Source organism: Macroventuria anomochaeta, assembly GCF_010093625.1.
Source record: "Macroventuria anomochaeta strain CBS 525.71 unplaced genomic scaffold BU25scaffold_40, whole genome shotgun sequence".
Taxonomy (NCBI): domain Eukaryota; kingdom Fungi; phylum Ascomycota; class Dothideomycetes; order Pleosporales; family Didymellaceae; genus Macroventuria; species Macroventuria anomochaeta.
The window spans coordinates 204133-220399 of record NW_022985401.1 but is presented as its reverse complement, the minus strand read 5'-3'; the positions used below and the strand labels follow the sequence as shown (position 1 = coordinate 220399).

Below are 16267 nucleotides of genomic sequence, written 5' to 3'. Positions count from 1 at the left end.
CCCTGGGGTGTGCTTACTCCGGATCGTCGACAGTCGACCGGTCCAAATCCGAGCGTCGTATGTAACGCGATGCGGTAGTCATCACTTTCCGCGTTTGCATGCGCATTGTCGAGTCGAGTCGAAAAAGGGCCACAACGCAACAAGTCGCACATGCTCCAAGCCTGCACTTTAACCGTAGAATAATCAGCAGGCTACAACCCATCAACATGGTGCTCACATTGCACGTCGAAGATGTGAATCTTGCCTACCGTGTGCAAGATCCTGCATCCCCTCCTCGCGCGTCGGTGTGGCTTGCAGCTCGCTTCCTGCTGTGTGAGCCCGGTGAGGAACCGATGATAAACCTGCTCAATCTACGTCGACGAAGTTGTTTGTCCTACACGTTCGCAGCTCGATACATGCATGTGGTGAGGGACCGAACGTACCTTGTAGATATGTAGGAGGACCGATTGCTCTCAACTTTGGTATTCCCACACAAAACTACCGGAACATGCGCATCCTTGTGGCTGAAGTGCAAATAAGCAGCCGCTAGACATTAGACTGTCCCAATGTAACGGTGTCTGCACGAGGGATGGTGGTGGCTGCATACGACTTCAAGTAGGGTTAGGTGGAAAACAGAGGTGTGCTTGTGTCACCGTTGGCGGCGACTGTGGTATCATTCTTGTACAAAAGAGGTGGTGTATGGTACAATGCTAGTTTCCATGGCCTAACGCCTCCTGTCTCTGTCGTCCCTCCTGTGCCTGTCTCGACTGCGATCCTTTCGATCATCGCGACGCCGTGGGCTGCGGCTGCGTTCTTGTCGTTTGGGTCCATATCGTCCATCATCACGGTCTCGACGGTCGCGACGTGGACTGCGACTGCGATCCCGCTTGTACCGGTCGTCGTGGTACTCTTCTCTTCGCTCCCGCCGCTGTGCACCGTCTCGTCTCTTGTCTCTGTCATCCCGTGGCTTCGACTCTGGTGCTGGATCGCGGTCGACTACCAGGTTGTTGACGACGGAGTCCGAGACGATCTCGCGTCCTCTTTTGCCACGATATTGTGTCTTCTTCTCCAGGTTATCGATGCCGCCGAAGCCACCCGCTGCCCTTCTCCGTTTCTTGTTGGTGAGGTCGCGCCAATCGTCTGCAATTTTTGAAACACTCTGGGAGAAGTCGACATGAATGCGGTGGTCGTCGATCAAAACGCCGTCCATCTTGAAGTAGGCCTGTTCGCACTCCTTCTGGTTCGAATACTCGATGAAGGCGTATTGTAGGCTGTCGCCAGTGCGCTTATCCCTTATAACTTCGCAGCTTATGATCTTGCCGAAACGTGAGAAGATGAGCTCCAAGTCTTCGTCCTGTGTGACGGGGTTGAGCTTGCAGACGAATAGTACGTTCTCAGGTGGTGCAACTTCAGCAAAGGGCAGGTCACCGACCATCTCGAGAGTCAGAGCTTGTGCGCGCGCTTCACGTTCCCTTCGAATCTTCTCAAGCGCTTCTGGGTCGTTCTCCTCCTCGAGGTTCTCATCGTAGGCAACACGTACTGTTGCAAGCTGTGCGGCGGAGGGGACCGGGCTCTCTGGTGGTTCTACGAGGCCAGCAGGATCATCGTAGGGGTCGTCGAGCACAACGGTGTGCAGTATGCGGATGTCTTTGAGTGGCTGGCCCTTGTCGTTGACGTATGCTGTGTTGATCTTCTCGAGCGCGTCGAAGCCCTCGACAACCGTGCCGAATATAGCAGCCTTGCCGTCCAGGAAATCGATGTTTGGGCCGAGTGTGATGATGAATTGGCTGCCTGCAAATCGTTCGTCTGGGTTGTCTGGGTTTGGCGCTGTGGCCATGCTGACGGTGCCCATCTCCGCATGCTTCAGGTTGTGCTTCAACTCTGGCACAAAGTTCTTCTTCCCTGGATTTGCGGGGTCGAGCAAGCCCCATATTGAGCGGCCGCCATCGCTGTCCTGGGATCCAGGGCCAATAGGATCGCCGGTCTGGAAGGAGAAGTTGGGTTGGACGCTATGCACGGGCGAGAAGTTGTAGTACTTTAATTTGCATAGCTTGAGAAAGCTAGAGGTGACAAGCTGTCAGTGGCTGTCGTGTGCTCAGCGTGCGTCAAAAGACAGCGGAATAAGGCATGCAGATGCAGTGATAGCGGGAAGAATGACACAAACGACATGAAAAGTATGGGCGCGTAGGGATTGGATTGACTTACTTTTCAGAGCATCTCGGCGCGTCATCCACCAAGAGATCAATGGTAATGTCACCGAGTGACGTTTCAAGAAGCACGGACATGGTTTGCGCGCGCAGACGTGGTTGTCGCAAGAGTGAAGTCGCGACAGCTTTGATAGCTGAGCGCGCTAAGATTGTTAGTCAGCAGTGATGCGGCCGTAGCTTCCTCTCTCAGTCCGCACGAAGTTGTACACTCTCTCCTCAACGTCTCACAAGCCGCTGTCAATACTCCTGTACAACGTTTTCCAGCATTTCTCATATCGTTCAGCACACTGACTGGGCGAGTGAAGTGCTGAAGATGAACAAGCATGTCGACGCGCGCTAGTGACACGAATATCACGCCTCAGTTAAGGTTACTTGAACCTAATAGCAGATTTTAGTTACGAAACAGAGAATCGAGTGCGCCATATGCAAGGAGTTCTACTTGTGTAGGAGGAGCTTGGAATCCATGTCGTGCGGGCCGTTGTCGAGAGCACCCGTCGTTCGATTGCGGCACGCACTGACCCCTGCATCCCCCTGGATCGCCTTCTTCCACATCTCGATCCGAATCCTCCGCTTTCGAAGATGCTCGGGTAGCCGAACCAGTGAAGTGCTGCTTCAATCCAGGTCGCTGTATCCAACCGATCCCCTCACCGATATCTGCAAGCTGCAAGCTGCAAGCTGCAAGCCGCAATCCATAGTTTGTTTATTTGCCTTTTCTGAGAGACACGCAGATACCTGTCACTTCGACCTTCGTTCCGCGACGCTGTCTTGTCGTCTGATCACTGGAATGCTTAGTGGGAGCGCGCCTTTGACTTCATATGTGCTCTGCCCGGCATACCGTCAACGCACGGCGGTCTCTATATTGGAGTCGTCAAACTATGCGCACAGCATGAGCAGTCCATCTCACATGCGTGTGACCGCCCTTCAGGAACTGGAAAGATTAACGTTTGCTCATTTGTCTCATGCCAGCATGCCAGGGTGGCAACGCACACGATGGCAGTACTGATTGTAAGGGTCGATTCACGAGCCTTCCTGTCAACCACAGTGGAAACGTTGTTACGCTCAAATGCACTGGAGCACGCAGTGAAACGTAAAAGTGCAAATTTGTTCGATGAAGAAGTTTGAACTTGGCACTCCTCCAACGATACCCACGTCTGCAGCCGCGGTGACTCGCTTGTGCACACAATGAAGTTTGCTACATCCTCTCGGCAAAGATGGCCGGATGATCCTTGCTCTGGCAAGAGGTTCATACGCACGTACGATTTCGCATCAGCGTTACTCGATTCATCATGGTGCTGAAGGATGACGTCCGCGGAGTACAATTCCTTGCCGACTTGGCATGTCAAGCTATTGTTTGCTCGGCTGCAGAATGTGTAACCGCCTATTGCGACAGTTTGAGTTCACTCTGATGCTCATGAGTGGCACGGCCGTCTCTTCCATGCCAGGAACCCTAGCATCAGCCTCAATTCGAGCCTTGTACAGATTTGCACAGATGCCGTCGGAAGTCTTCCCCAGACCTCCCCGCATACACCGTCTTCACTTTACTACTCCAGTCTCCCGATGTCAGTCGATGTACTCACGGCAGCTATACGCATGCAGGTTAACCCAGAGCTGCATGGAGATAGCCGTGAACAAAAGTCGTACTGAACCTTGCCCGGGCCTGTTCCGACTGGGTCATCCCTGCAAAGGATCATGGATCAGATCAACATCCTTCTTACGCGATCCACTATTCTCTTAACAAAACACCCAATCAGAGCAGTTGCCTTTACTGTAGGTATGTGCAGATCTCTGGCTCGGAGGAGTGTCGCAGGCAGATACCCGAAACGTCAATCAGTAACGACTGTTCAAACGCATCTCGAATCGCCTGTTCGTATCTTGCAAGCCGCTGAGAACTGTTTCTACGAGCTTTCAAAATATTTGATCAGGCAGCAAATGCCTCTACGGTGATGTTGAATATGCTTTGTCAGCGCTTCAGTGATATTGCCTTCGTACCAGTGCCAGCTGGGGTTCATGCCCTCTCCGGGGACGTGCTTGATACTCAAATTGCGAGCTGGCGAGCAAGGGATGACAAGTTGACAGGTCTTCCGCTTCCCCGGTGGAACCTTGCAGTTCAAGAGCAAACGTCTTTTGCTTACAGGCGTGTGCTATTCATTCGAGGACTACGTCAAGATACGGAGGTGTAGGCCGCAAAATTGAGATCAAGATTGATGCGTTAGCCTTACGATCCCTTGGCTGAGGTTATCGATCGGAGATATGCGCACTCAAATGACTCGCCTTTCGTACTCTTGAGACCATTCGAAGACCTGCCCGTTGACTCGTCACAGGGTAACTTCACTCCGTGCTATGTTCCACCCCGCTCCTTCAAATCGCCTGTTCCAAGATTTGGACGTGTGCAGTCGATATGCATGTAACCAGGGTCTGATCGGCACTGTAACCTTCAGAATGGTATGCATACAAACACCTAAGGCTCTTCGCCAGCCTTGCGATTTCATAGGTACCACTCTAACCGCTCCTTACTTCATCTCACAGCGGCCACGTTGACTAGACCCTCTAATAGCAAACAGTTGTTGTCGACCGACGACTGGAGGCTCGTCTCTCTCTTGTACCCTTCACATTCTCGGCTATAAACTCTTGCCCGTCCGACGGCTGCTTCATCCGTCTTTTGTCAACTAACGATTCCGACCAGCCTGAGTGCTCCCTTTTTCTTGAGGATCGCTTGGCCTCTGCACACATTACGCCTGATCGTGCAGGATTAAATTGCAAAGCAAGCTTTGACAGCCAGCCGACCATTCGGAGATCAGCCAAGGAGGCTTTTGCCTACATCATTGGTACGCACCCTAGCCGTGCACCTCAACATCAAGGTGTCTAATTTTTGAACCAGGACACCGTCATGTCAGTCCTGAATTACGACGGCCCGCGCCGTTTCTCGCGTCCTACTTCTGCTCGTACATTCCCGGAGACATACTACAACGAACGCCATGCACCTCTGGACTACCCTCGAGCCGACCCTTATGCTTGTCCTATGGGAGGGCCCGTCAGCGGACTACGAACTCGAAATCATGTGGATCGAGACGAGTTCCAGCGAGAGCAGGGAGGCTCGAGACGTCGCATCGCAGTAGCCGTACGTCAATCTGTCCCAACACTCACTCAAGATCAAGCTTCAAACCGTGACAAACTCCGACATCGTTCTGCACACGGTATCACGGCTCAGAGCTAACAAGACCCGTAGTGCGCGCGCTGTCGGAAGAGAAAGATCCGCTGCAGTGGAGACAAAGGTGATGGTCAGGGCTGTCAGAGCTGCAGGCAGGCTGGCGTTGAGGCAAGTCAGTGCCAGTTCCATCGAGTGAGTAGCAAGCCATTATTCCCCCTCTTAGACTGTGCTAACAGCGGCAGGTCGGATCTGACCATGTCCACAAGGTCATGGACAACTTCAACATGGTCCAAAGCCTTGCCGACATGGCATCAGCCCACGACATGATGCCACTGTATTCCGCTGGCGGCAACGGACCATACAATCGCAGTATGCAAAGCCACCCATACCCCCAGCTAGACACGAAATATGCATACCCTCGGCTCGACACAAAGCCGGCCTATACTTCTGAGTGGACCGGACCCTATGGAGAGGACACATCGCCCATCGACACCTACTCTTTCGACCAGTCCCCGACGTACCTGCCAGGACCCACAACGCCGGCAGGCTCGAACATGTGCGGACCTTCGTATCGCTGGACGCACACTCCTACACGAAGCAGACAACCTACAACCAGTTACTATTCTGACTACGGTCATTCTTACATTTCAAACAGCTTGCCGTACTTGCAGACCGACATGTCACCATCTGCTGCAACTGAACCAATCTCGCCCCTCAACATGTCTTCTCTGCAACTTACACTACCAGAAAGGCCTCGTCAGCGACAGCTACAGCCTACAGAGGTTCCTCTAACACCACGCAGACGACTTCCAGCCCCACAACCGAACCCAAATCACGGTCTGCACCATGCGCTTGATCAACAGCAAGGTCAGCGCCTGCGCTCATCTCAAACAATCGCCACACCGTCATTCAGCAACGTAACGCAGTCTTACACCAATACGGAATCATTCGCCAAACCACTCATGCCTTGGTCAGCTTCCAATGAGAACTTGATGAATGCTGTCAATGAATCGACCACCGGAGCCATGGCACCACCAGTGACCGTTCCAGCGCCAACGAACGCTACAGATACCTCGCCGGCCTTCTTTCCTACAGGCACATCAGCCGATGTTATCTCCAGCACAACAGACACTGCACCATCGAACGAGCTCAACTTCGGCACGTTACCGCTTCTCGATCCATCGACCATGACTGCACCGACCCCGCCTGCGTACTCCAACTTCAGAGAGTCTCGCGACCTATCAGCATCAACAACGACTCCGATTTCTCGCAACAATTCCTCATCGAGCCTGTATACCTTTGACGGCGCTTCGAGGCGGCCTTCCTTCGCTGGTGACGGCCCCTCGGGCAACCTTGTCAGCGGTCACCGGTATACGCCTCTAAGCCAGCCAACTGATACACCAAACATGGAGAACCTCACGAGAGAGTCGTTCGAGACGCGAAACATTCCACTGCATCGCGCCTTGACTTCGGACCTCAACAGCAGCTTCTGAGCATATTGTAACGGATCACTCAACTCTACACCTGGTCTTCGCAGCCCTTTCACGCATCGCACTACTGCGCTGATGTTTTCGTATCTCCTTACGGCATGTCTCTTCGGTTCATACCGGGCGACCTCACCTCTACGACATTTTCACATCACTTGGACGTTCACCTTTCCACCACCGAAGGCTTCAAGCACTTCGCATCCATCGGCGTCGCAAAATGTCTTGCGCATGCGCAAACTGCTTATTGCATCACGGTTTCACCGAACGAAGCCTTTAAATCTCTTTCATGTCTTCTCGCATTGCTTCCAGCATTATATCCATCTCTTCTGTTGTCATCACGATTGTGCATTTTCAGGTTGGCGGCGCACAGGCTTTGGTTCTGTAACACATCACGACTTTTACTGTTATCATCGTCACTTCCCTTCACGGATTGCAGACACACGTCAGGGCCACTCATTTGTGCTGTTGTTTTATCGCATCGTAATGGTTTGGATCATGGAACACAATTAGCATGCGCATGCGCATGCGCTGCCTAATATCCAAAAATTATTGGCATCATGTACTGTAACTTCTACAATGCAGCTCACTAATAGCATCGAAGGGCTTATCGTAAATTTGCAGGACGACGAATATCTGTAAGTGCTACACGATGTTTAGACGCTACTTGCAACAATTGCTCAAAACGTGTTGCATCCTTCTCACCGCGCTTGAGGCAAGTACACACCGTCGCGCCTGCCTTCTTACTCTCATTCACCGCCCACCCCGTCCCCTTTCTTCTGTCGTAAAGCTCCTCACCAAATACGCACACTGCCCCAAAAGCAGTCAATAGATGCTCGTTTCATCTCATGCACGTCCATGCACGATGCAGCAACCTCCCTTTCCTGGATCTGACACTCTCACCCCCGAGCATCTTTTTCCCAGTCTAGACTGTGCCGCAGGGTCCTCACAAGGTCCTCGCAAGGTACCTGCAGGGATTTAAAAGGGTACGAAGCGCAGGTCCAGGGGTGACATCGGCTCAATCCTGGGCGATGCCTGATAGAGGATTACACGAGGGTGGTCATGCGTCGTACAAGACATGCAGGGTGAAGTGTGATGCACTTTACGCGCAAGAAGGCTGATAGGGGGGTGTGAGAGGTGGCGATGAAGGTGTGGAGGGTGGAGGGATGATGCTTGTTGTGATGGTTGCTAGAAGTGCGGTGAATGGAGACCGTGTGGGCGGTGTTGAAAAAGAACTTGGGCGGTGTTGAAAAAGAACTTGGGCGGTGTACTGAATAGGCCTGAAAAGCTGCAATGAGGATACCACGATCGAGAAGTTTGGTGGCGTTCCGTCCTCCGCAGAGATCGTGGTCGTTGCATCCAGAGACTGCTACTGCGGCCAAGTCAATTATGTTGTTCACATGAGGCTGCATCGACTTCAATGCATACCACCAAGATGGCTGTAATTTGCTTTGGATCGAACAATTACATTGATGACGCAGATGTGCAGACGTCTATATGCGTTATCGTAAGTCACGGCAGCGGCAACACGCTGTTTGAGTGCTATGGATGCTGTCAACTCGGTGGAACTCTTTCAACACACAGCTTATCACAACAATCCGGGATGAAGTTGCGACTCTTCCAACCAGGAGGTCTTCAGTGCGGCTCGGCGTCTTACTGCTTCGCGAATAACACAATTACACTGATCCAATTTCCACGTGGCGGAAGAAATCTCATCAATATGCAAGAGTCATATGATCAACTCGTTATGGGCAGTGCTGAGTGGTTCGCGCAGCTTGATTCCCAACTCACGTTTCTCACAGTGGTCTTCCTGAATCTGGACGTACTCTCACTCTGCGATCGTGAGACCTCAGGAAGTTGGCTCAATGTCCTTCCACTTCTAGAAGTTCGTTGGCGTTGCGAACCTCGCCCATGGATCGAGTTTGCGCACCATCATGACAGCCACTATGTAGCTGAGATTGGTCAAATAGACGTCTTTTATATCAACTGGCTGGGATCAACGGTATCTTCGAGGCTTTGCTGGAGGACGGCCTAAACACCAAGAGATACGGCCATCTACTCGGAGCGGTCTTAATTAACTGCATTGATGGCTCTGATGGTTCTGTCGACTACAACGGGCCTCCTGATACAGAAGTTTCAGAGGCCAATTGCTGCAAGGACTACCTGATACACTTGAGTTATGCTGCCGAATAACGCTAATTCTACAGTGCAATGGTTAACAAAATGTGCGGACCACCTCATACCTGGTACACTAAGCGCCGGGATACAGAGACGCTCGTCGCCGACAGCTGCCAGGTGTCAGTAAAAGGGTGATTAGGGGGAAGAAAGGCTGTTTATCCCTAGTATGTCTGCAGATTTAGATCTATAGTAATATATGTGACATTATCATCTATCTGTGGCCTCTGTGAGAGGATATGAATGTCTGGTTTAGGGGCTATAAAGATATGGGTCAGGCTCTAAAGGCATGTATATGTACTACTTCTTCCCTCACCACCCTTTATGGGTACTCTGGCAACTTAGAGTGCCTGTATACCTGGCAACTTGATCAAAAGGCAAATGTAGTACCGTGGGCTGGGTGGTCCGTACATTTTGCCAATCACCGATATCGAACGAAGTGTCGCGTTTACCGATAGACCTATATCGTCCTGTTCAAGCTTGCCGCCAAGAATCAAACAGAGGATTTACTCTATAGTAATCGCTGAGTATCAGGTCTTGGAATTCGACCTGACTGATGGCGGCAACCGAAAGAGGTGATTCGATGCTGGTGCAGCGCTACTTTGCGTCAACTCCGAGACCCTAAAACAATATTTCCGAATCTGGAACAATGGATTCGTGTTGAAGCTCGCTTTCACTGAGAAGGAGAAACTCATTCCAGAATTTTGAGCCACTGCTGAACTGGATGAAGTGGACGTCTGAAGGCACTAGCTCACCGAGCCACCTATGAAGGGAAGGTTCAATACTTGCCCTTCCGCGGTATGAGGGCTACAAGACCTCGAATTCAGCGTATCGACCTTCATGTGAACTCACCAAAGCTACGCGATCTCTGGATCAGCATTATGGACCTCATACGCGTGACTGCACATGTAGGTGCGGACTCAAATCACAAGGTCTTCATCCGAATTATCGTATCTAGAGGGCCTCCAGGCGGCAAAAATCTGATGCTACCGCCACCAATCCCCATGGCGCATTTGTGGGCAGCCCAGCGGACAAGCGAACCATGTTCGAGCTCTCGCTGCACGACCTACGCATCGCAGCTGCAAAGACTATCTGCACCATCATGTCCAGACACCCCAAGCGAAACAACAGACTTTGTCCCGATATCTTCATCGACGGCTTTGGACGTCCAATTGAATAACAGTTTCAAAACTCTGGCGGCTTCCTCTTGCGATCCGGATCACTCCGAGGCGCGAACGGCCATACGACGGCTCGACGTCCTGCTACGCGCACTATCTTCTAGCGATTCGTGACGGCGCCAACGTTGACAAAGATGATCGAGCTTATAAGTCCCGTTGTACATTGTAGTGAACGAAGATACTTAGTAACTGACGATCGCTAGGCTTCTGGACACTGGTTGACCCCAGTGATGGAGGACATTCGTTAATCGACATGTGTAGCGGCGTGGGCCGCTGTAGAATACTGATAGCTACGGTAAACGATAATGTAGGACTATCGGGTCGATGGAATACTGCGCTGAGTTGCTATCTAGTGAGAAGAAGACGACTATATACTGACTCTGGAACGTGCTAATCCAGAACAGTCTAAGTAAGGGTAATAGGGTCTCGTATGGACCGACTAGTACTGCAACAACATGGAACTCTGAGTTTTTTGTCGGCCGCTTCGAGATTAGCTTCGAGAGTTCGGCCAAGGACAGTGTGAACTTGTGGGACACAATCGAGCGTATTTGAATGTATGAAATTGCAGATGAGCAAGCGGGTGACCTCTGCCACACCTTGATCTCGATGTACCAAAAGGGAAAACCAGGAATGATAAAACTTTTGTGCCAGTGTCGGTCTTTTATATTACGGGAACGAGCCGCCTTGTTTCCGATCTTTGATCACCACCGTAGGTGACATCGTTGAACTGCACTGAAGACTTCTAGGGCTAATTTGATTGTCAGATTTTTCAGAGGTTCTTGTCACATTCTTCGGCATGTCTATTTATAACTCTTCATTTGATTTTGAGCTGAGAGCTACGTATACTGTACGTATAGCTGTGAGTCTTTTAGACACATCCGTCCCATGAGGTCAACTCCATTTGTGTGTTACAATGATATTACCCTCGGTACATCTCCCCGTGCCGCGTTCATACCACAGACAGACCGTGGTGACAACACATCTATTCTGATGGGCTAACACTGTACACCCTTGTTGGATCTTGCTAGATGCCGTTCTCGAAGATACGACGAACCCAATCCATGAACACGAAATCTGTCGAGTCATTGCGAAGCTCCCTTGCCACACAATCTATATAGGCCACATCAGTATCGTCCAGGAGAATGTCTTTCTTTCCGTAAATAGTCACCAGCAAGACCTCGTTCATCTCGCGCCAGGCTCGCTCAAAGCTGGTAAGCTTGTCCCACTCAATGACCTGAAGTTGCTCGCCTCGGGCTCGAGTACGCTGGAGCACAGCGATCATGTTCACTTTGGTAATGGCACGGTAGGTGCCCTCGAGCGAAGCTGCTGCTGCGGGGTGCTGCGATGGTGTGGTGTGTAGAGCCTGAGGTGATGAGGTAGCGCGAGAGACGAGCATGGGGAGCTCGCCCACTGGGTTGCCCATCGGTGGGATTGGGAATGCTGCCAGTGTCGATGCATTTGAGGAACGCTGTGAGACTGAGGCCACGTACTGGTCCACCTGTTCTGAGATCTTGGTATGTGAGTCATCCCTCTTGTAGTTCTCCTGGCCTCTGTGACCAGGGCTGTCGTATGCCTGGCTTGACCTTGGTAAAGGTGGAAGTGGCATAGTCTCCATCGCGGGCCGTTTGCTTGCGATGATGCTGGTCACGGACTTCGCTCGGTTGCGACCTGAGTTTGCCTGAGCACCAACGGTAGGGAACATGGTTGCTTCACTTTCGTAGCTTCGCAAGGGTAGTGGTCGGTGGAAGTTGATCGCTGGAGAGACAGGGTTGGGGACTTGAGACTTGCGACGAGCCTGAGCAGTGGCACAGCGTTCTGAAGATGTGGGCACTGGTCCGGTGATGATAGGTTGCGAAGGAGGAGCCTGAACGGCGAACTGATACTGCGTCTGTGCTTCCTGCTCACTGATGGTTGAAGCTGACTCGAGTAGTGAGCAGTCGTCCTCGCCTTCGGTGCCGATGTAAGACTCGAGGGCATCAAAAGAATCATCCCCCATGATACCGCCGTTGTAAGATACGCATGTGCTTGCCCGGCCCTTGCCCTTCCGCACAAGGCTTCCGAAAGTTCCGTAGCTGGACTCTGATGCAATATCAGAAGCGTCGAGCTGGTAGGGGCCTAGAAGATGATGAGCACCAGCATCGTTATGCATGTACCGTTCATTGGTACCGTGGCGTTTGTCTTCGCTGTTGTTCAGTCTGTCAGTGAAGGGGTTGCTGCAATCTTGGTTCTTGTCCTGTACAGCGCCAAAAACGTCGCCCGTGCTTCTGTGCAAATTCTTAGTGGTAGATGAAGAGAGAAGAGACAGAGTATCGGTGTCTCTAGCCATGACACTGGCGGTCACTTGAGGGAGCGGTGCCAAATCTCCCTTGAGTTGGATACGAATAGGCGTGGATACTGAGCGCAGAATGGTGTTAGGCATAGGCGTAGCGTTGCTGATTTGGGAGCCGCGCAACTTCACACTGAGTGGCGCTGGACGGTCCGGTGCTATGAGGATCAGTCCCTGCTTCTCGTTCTTTGTTCGAACATACTCACTGTTCGGCGGATAGTCCGCAGTATCGCTTGAAGCCATAGTAGGTCTAGAGGCCTCTTGTACAGCAAGTTCTCGCTTGAGCCGTAGTGAAGGAGGAAGAGTATCGATCCGAGCAGTCAGTGGTGAAGTAACTGCTCGCCTACTGCCGCTCGTTCCCATATCTGAAGTCCGTGTCTGGTTGTGGAATGGACTTTCCCATGTTGAGGCATGTCGTGGATCCCTGGGGTTCAATTTGTTAGACCTTATCTTCGCAGTTCCGCCAATTGCCGCAAACCAGACTTTACCACGCGTCGTGACCGGCGTCAGAACATTTGTAAGGCTCTTTTGTCGGTCGTAACGTGAGCTATCTGTCGCAGCCAATTTGGGTGAAGGACTATTTTCGGCTACAAACCTTGGACGAACATCATGTACTTCCTGAAGCAGTTTGCGCACACCCAGGTTGGTGATTTTGTCGATGTTGTATCCCTAGAATGGTCAGTCGCAAAGTCAAGTTCACAAGGTGAGCAGAGTGTTTTACCTGATCGAGTGCTAACTCTCGAACCAGCTCCTTAGCCAGAAGGTAGTTCTCATTCTTCGCCTTGATCCAGAATGCGAAAAGAGCAAGGTCAAGATCTGAGATCGCTCCATCCTTGAGCTGCCTTGCCGCACGCTCGAAGTCAAAGTCGACAATGAGGGACAGGTCACGCTGATGATGTGCTGCAATACCAGGTTCTTTGACTGCATACTCATCGCTGCTTTCGATGAGAGTACTCTCTGTCTTGATTGTTGAGGGTCGTCTCATTACGGTGAGCTCGTGGCTTCCTGCGCCTGGGCCGTGCTTATTCTTGCGCTTTCGTACCTTCTTTGCGGAGCGCTCGACGTTTTCTGCGGCCGTTATGACCGGTAGCATAGGTCCGATTCCAAACATGTCGAAACGATTTTTGTATTCGAAGGTAGCGAGAGGAAGGTGCGTGGGAGGGGTACATGAGGGCGCAGGTCGTGGTGTGGGCCAGGTGAAGCAGCACAGGAAGGCGCGGGGCCGCGCGCTGTTGCCTCGCAAATGGAACGTGACGCGATGGAAAACAATATCCTGGCAGGCGCGAAGTGAAGGTGAAGGTGAGGTAGTGAGATGCACAGGGACCTGCCTAACGCAGCAGAACTCAGATTGGCTGTCTATAGAACCGCACTCACATTCAATTTGACCTAAAATACAACTTGGAAAACATGTAGGATCTGTAGGGGGCAATTACGGAGATAATGTAAGAAAGTAAACTGCAAGCATGAAACTCCTTGAACAATGCTGCTTGACCTCGAGTAGTAATCCCCAGCGGAGACGCCAGAGTAGCCAGGGTAGCCACCAGGGGCAAGAGGATAGGAGGGAGCAGGGCTCTCCTGCTTCCAGGGATTGGCGTTGACAGCGGCAAGGTTGCGGGAGACGCAAGAGCCAGGGTCCTTGACAATACCAGCGGGCTGAAAGCAGTAGCGTTAGCATAATCCATGCTTGACTTGACTGGAGGAATACCTACGCCGCCAATACCGAAGTTCTCGCTGTTGATGAAGACCTGGTACTGCTGGGTGTTCCGAGAGGGCAGAGAACCCAGGGGCTACCGAAGAAGCTGGAGCCCTGAGTGCTAGGCCAGCTGAGGTAGGATGGGCTAGGGTCAACGAGACCAAGAGGGTTGTTACCGGTGTGGTAGAAGTTGATGGCAATGGCGTTAGATTGGAGCCAGCCAATCTTGGTGTACCTGGGAGCACCGGTGATTCCATCAATGTAAACCTGAGGAGGGTCCTTGCTGACCTGCAAAACGTGTTAGTACCCTACCAAGGATACCAGAAGTACCCCTCAAGGGACGATGACTACTACACATCACCCGACGAGCATGATTAAGAAGATGGTTACTCCTACAGAAAGACCAAGGGTGGTAACAGCTCCTGGAAGCCCAAGTCGAAGAGCCCTAAGCTCTTCAACCTCCGCGTCGATGAGAAGTGCGACGTAACCGGTGATGTTGTCGAGGCTCCCGCCGACTGCCCCTTTAACGACTACGCCATCAGGCTAAAGGGCGGCATCTTCATTGCCATTCCTTACAATAAGTGGTGCGACCCTTTCGTCGATGACGACACACAGCTGTATACTGTATGTAATTCTTCTTTGATTGATGCAGATCTTGTAGTCGTCCTTAGCAGGGTAGGGCTCAGGCTCATAAGACTTCGTGGGGTATGGCTTATACTCCTTCGTAGTAGCTGGGTAATCCTTGTACTCCTTGGGGTAGTCATGAGGAAGGACGGCCGAGGTGCCAGCCAGGCCGAAGAGACCGAGTGCCAGGAAGTTAGCCTTCATCTTGAAATAAGCGAATGGGAAGGAGTGTCGGGAATGAACGTGGTAGATGAAGTTGATGGTCGTTATGAGACTCCTCTTATCAGGATTCGTCCTACTTACGGTGAGCGGAACAGAGGTTGATCTTGTTTACGAGCGACAAAGGTGGTGAAGCAAAGGAATGTATTGTAGCACATGATGGCTCCCGCAGGAACTTGGCGAAGTTGAGCCGTGATGCGCCTCACGGCAGTGGAGGCCGTCGGAATGTCATTTCTGTCTCAGCATCCACAATGGAGACTGAAGATAGCACAAAGCGCTCTCTTCCACTCTATGTGCTGATTCAAGACAGGAGAGTCTAAACGCCTCAAAGCTCCCAGCTCTTGTTCAGTGAGGACCGTCCTACGGAGCTGTCGACAGACTGACAGAGCCCATCACAGTGATCATACAGCGACAGTAAGGGATACCAGGCGGATGCATCAACGGAATGTTGACACTCAAAGTAGAGATCTTTTTTCTCGGCGCCATTCCAACGCCCGGACTCCAAGGCAGTCCCAGAGCCATTGTGTTGCAGATAGACGCATCAAGGGGCCCCTGTCTCCCTGATCACCCCGCCCAAACGACGGCCGAGTAGGATCGAGGTCATGAAGATAGGATGATAGAGGCTGGTTTGAGCTCACACGCCAAGACTAATCAACAACGCCTTCCCCCTTTCGAGCTGGCGCCAGATTCGGAAGGTATTCCGCCGAGCTTTTAGCGTGGTTGGCTGTGGTGCATCCTGAAGCTTCGCCTTCTTCGTCCTCCACATGCAATATGCATCCTTCATGCAGAGCGACGCGCTGCCTCGGCGCATCGACGCGACCTGCTACGCTTTTCGTTGTGATCTCTGGATTCTCAGCACTCCAGCGACTGCCTGCTCTAGGAAGCCTCTCCCAACTAATGGATCTTCGAACGCGTCAAGGTGAATCACTCAGCGAAAGATACTCAGCCTACCCTATGTTGACCGGTTTCTGTGAAAGCGACCTCCAAATTGCCTCGGACCGAATCAATTTACCCGTCTCCACCTGTGCAAAGCGTGGAATGTACGTCGCACGACATTGCATGACGAAAACTCTACCGAAGTCAGCTAGAGACTCGTATCAGCTGGACCATGACCTGCAACTCAGTTCGTGCGACTGAATTCCTACTAACGACACCAACTGGTTACAGATCGTAGTTCATGAACATATGACCCAAGCTCGAAGCTTGACCGAAGACGCGAGTCGTTCGTTGATAC

General features: G+C 51.8%; 3 protein-coding genes across 3 annotated transcripts; 1 reads left to right on the top strand and 2 right to left on the bottom strand.

Annotated features, from left to right (window-relative positions):
* Window positions 1-703: 703 nt before the first annotated feature.
* Window positions 704-2274, bottom strand: BU25DRAFT_442851 (cyclophilin-like protein; the record flags this gene model as incomplete). Its single annotated transcript, XM_033709326.1, has 2 exons — window positions 2185-2274; window positions 704-2039 (listed from the first exon to the last, which is right to left on the bottom strand). Exons 1-2 carry the CDS (start codon window positions 2262-2264, stop codon window positions 704-706), a joined length of 1416 nt encoding a protein of 471 aa, XP_033557201.1. The 5' UTR covers window positions 2265-2274.
* A 2799-nt stretch (window positions 2275-5073) lies between these two features.
* On the top strand, window positions 5074-7024 carry BU25DRAFT_479570 (uncharacterized protein; the record flags this gene model as incomplete). The annotated part of the gene is made up of 3 exons (XM_033711027.1): window positions 5074-5304; window positions 5413-5526; window positions 5577-7024. 3 exons carry the CDS (start codon window positions 5074-5076, stop codon window positions 6825-6827), a joined length of 1596 nt encoding a protein of 531 aa, XP_033557200.1. The 3' UTR covers window positions 6828-7024.
* Window positions 7025-11195: 4171 nt separating this feature from the next.
* BU25DRAFT_425260 (uncharacterized protein) lies at window positions 11196-15018 on the bottom strand (the record flags this gene model as incomplete). Its single annotated transcript, XM_033708340.1, has 6 exons — window positions 11196-13166; window positions 13219-13894; window positions 13990-14150; window positions 14218-14478; window positions 14587-14733; window positions 14767-15018. The coding sequence occupies 6 exons, from the start codon at window positions 15016-15018 to the stop codon at window positions 11196-11198; spliced, it is 3468 nt and encodes a 1155-aa protein (XP_033557199.1).
* Between the last annotated feature and the right edge of the window lie 1249 nt (window positions 15019-16267).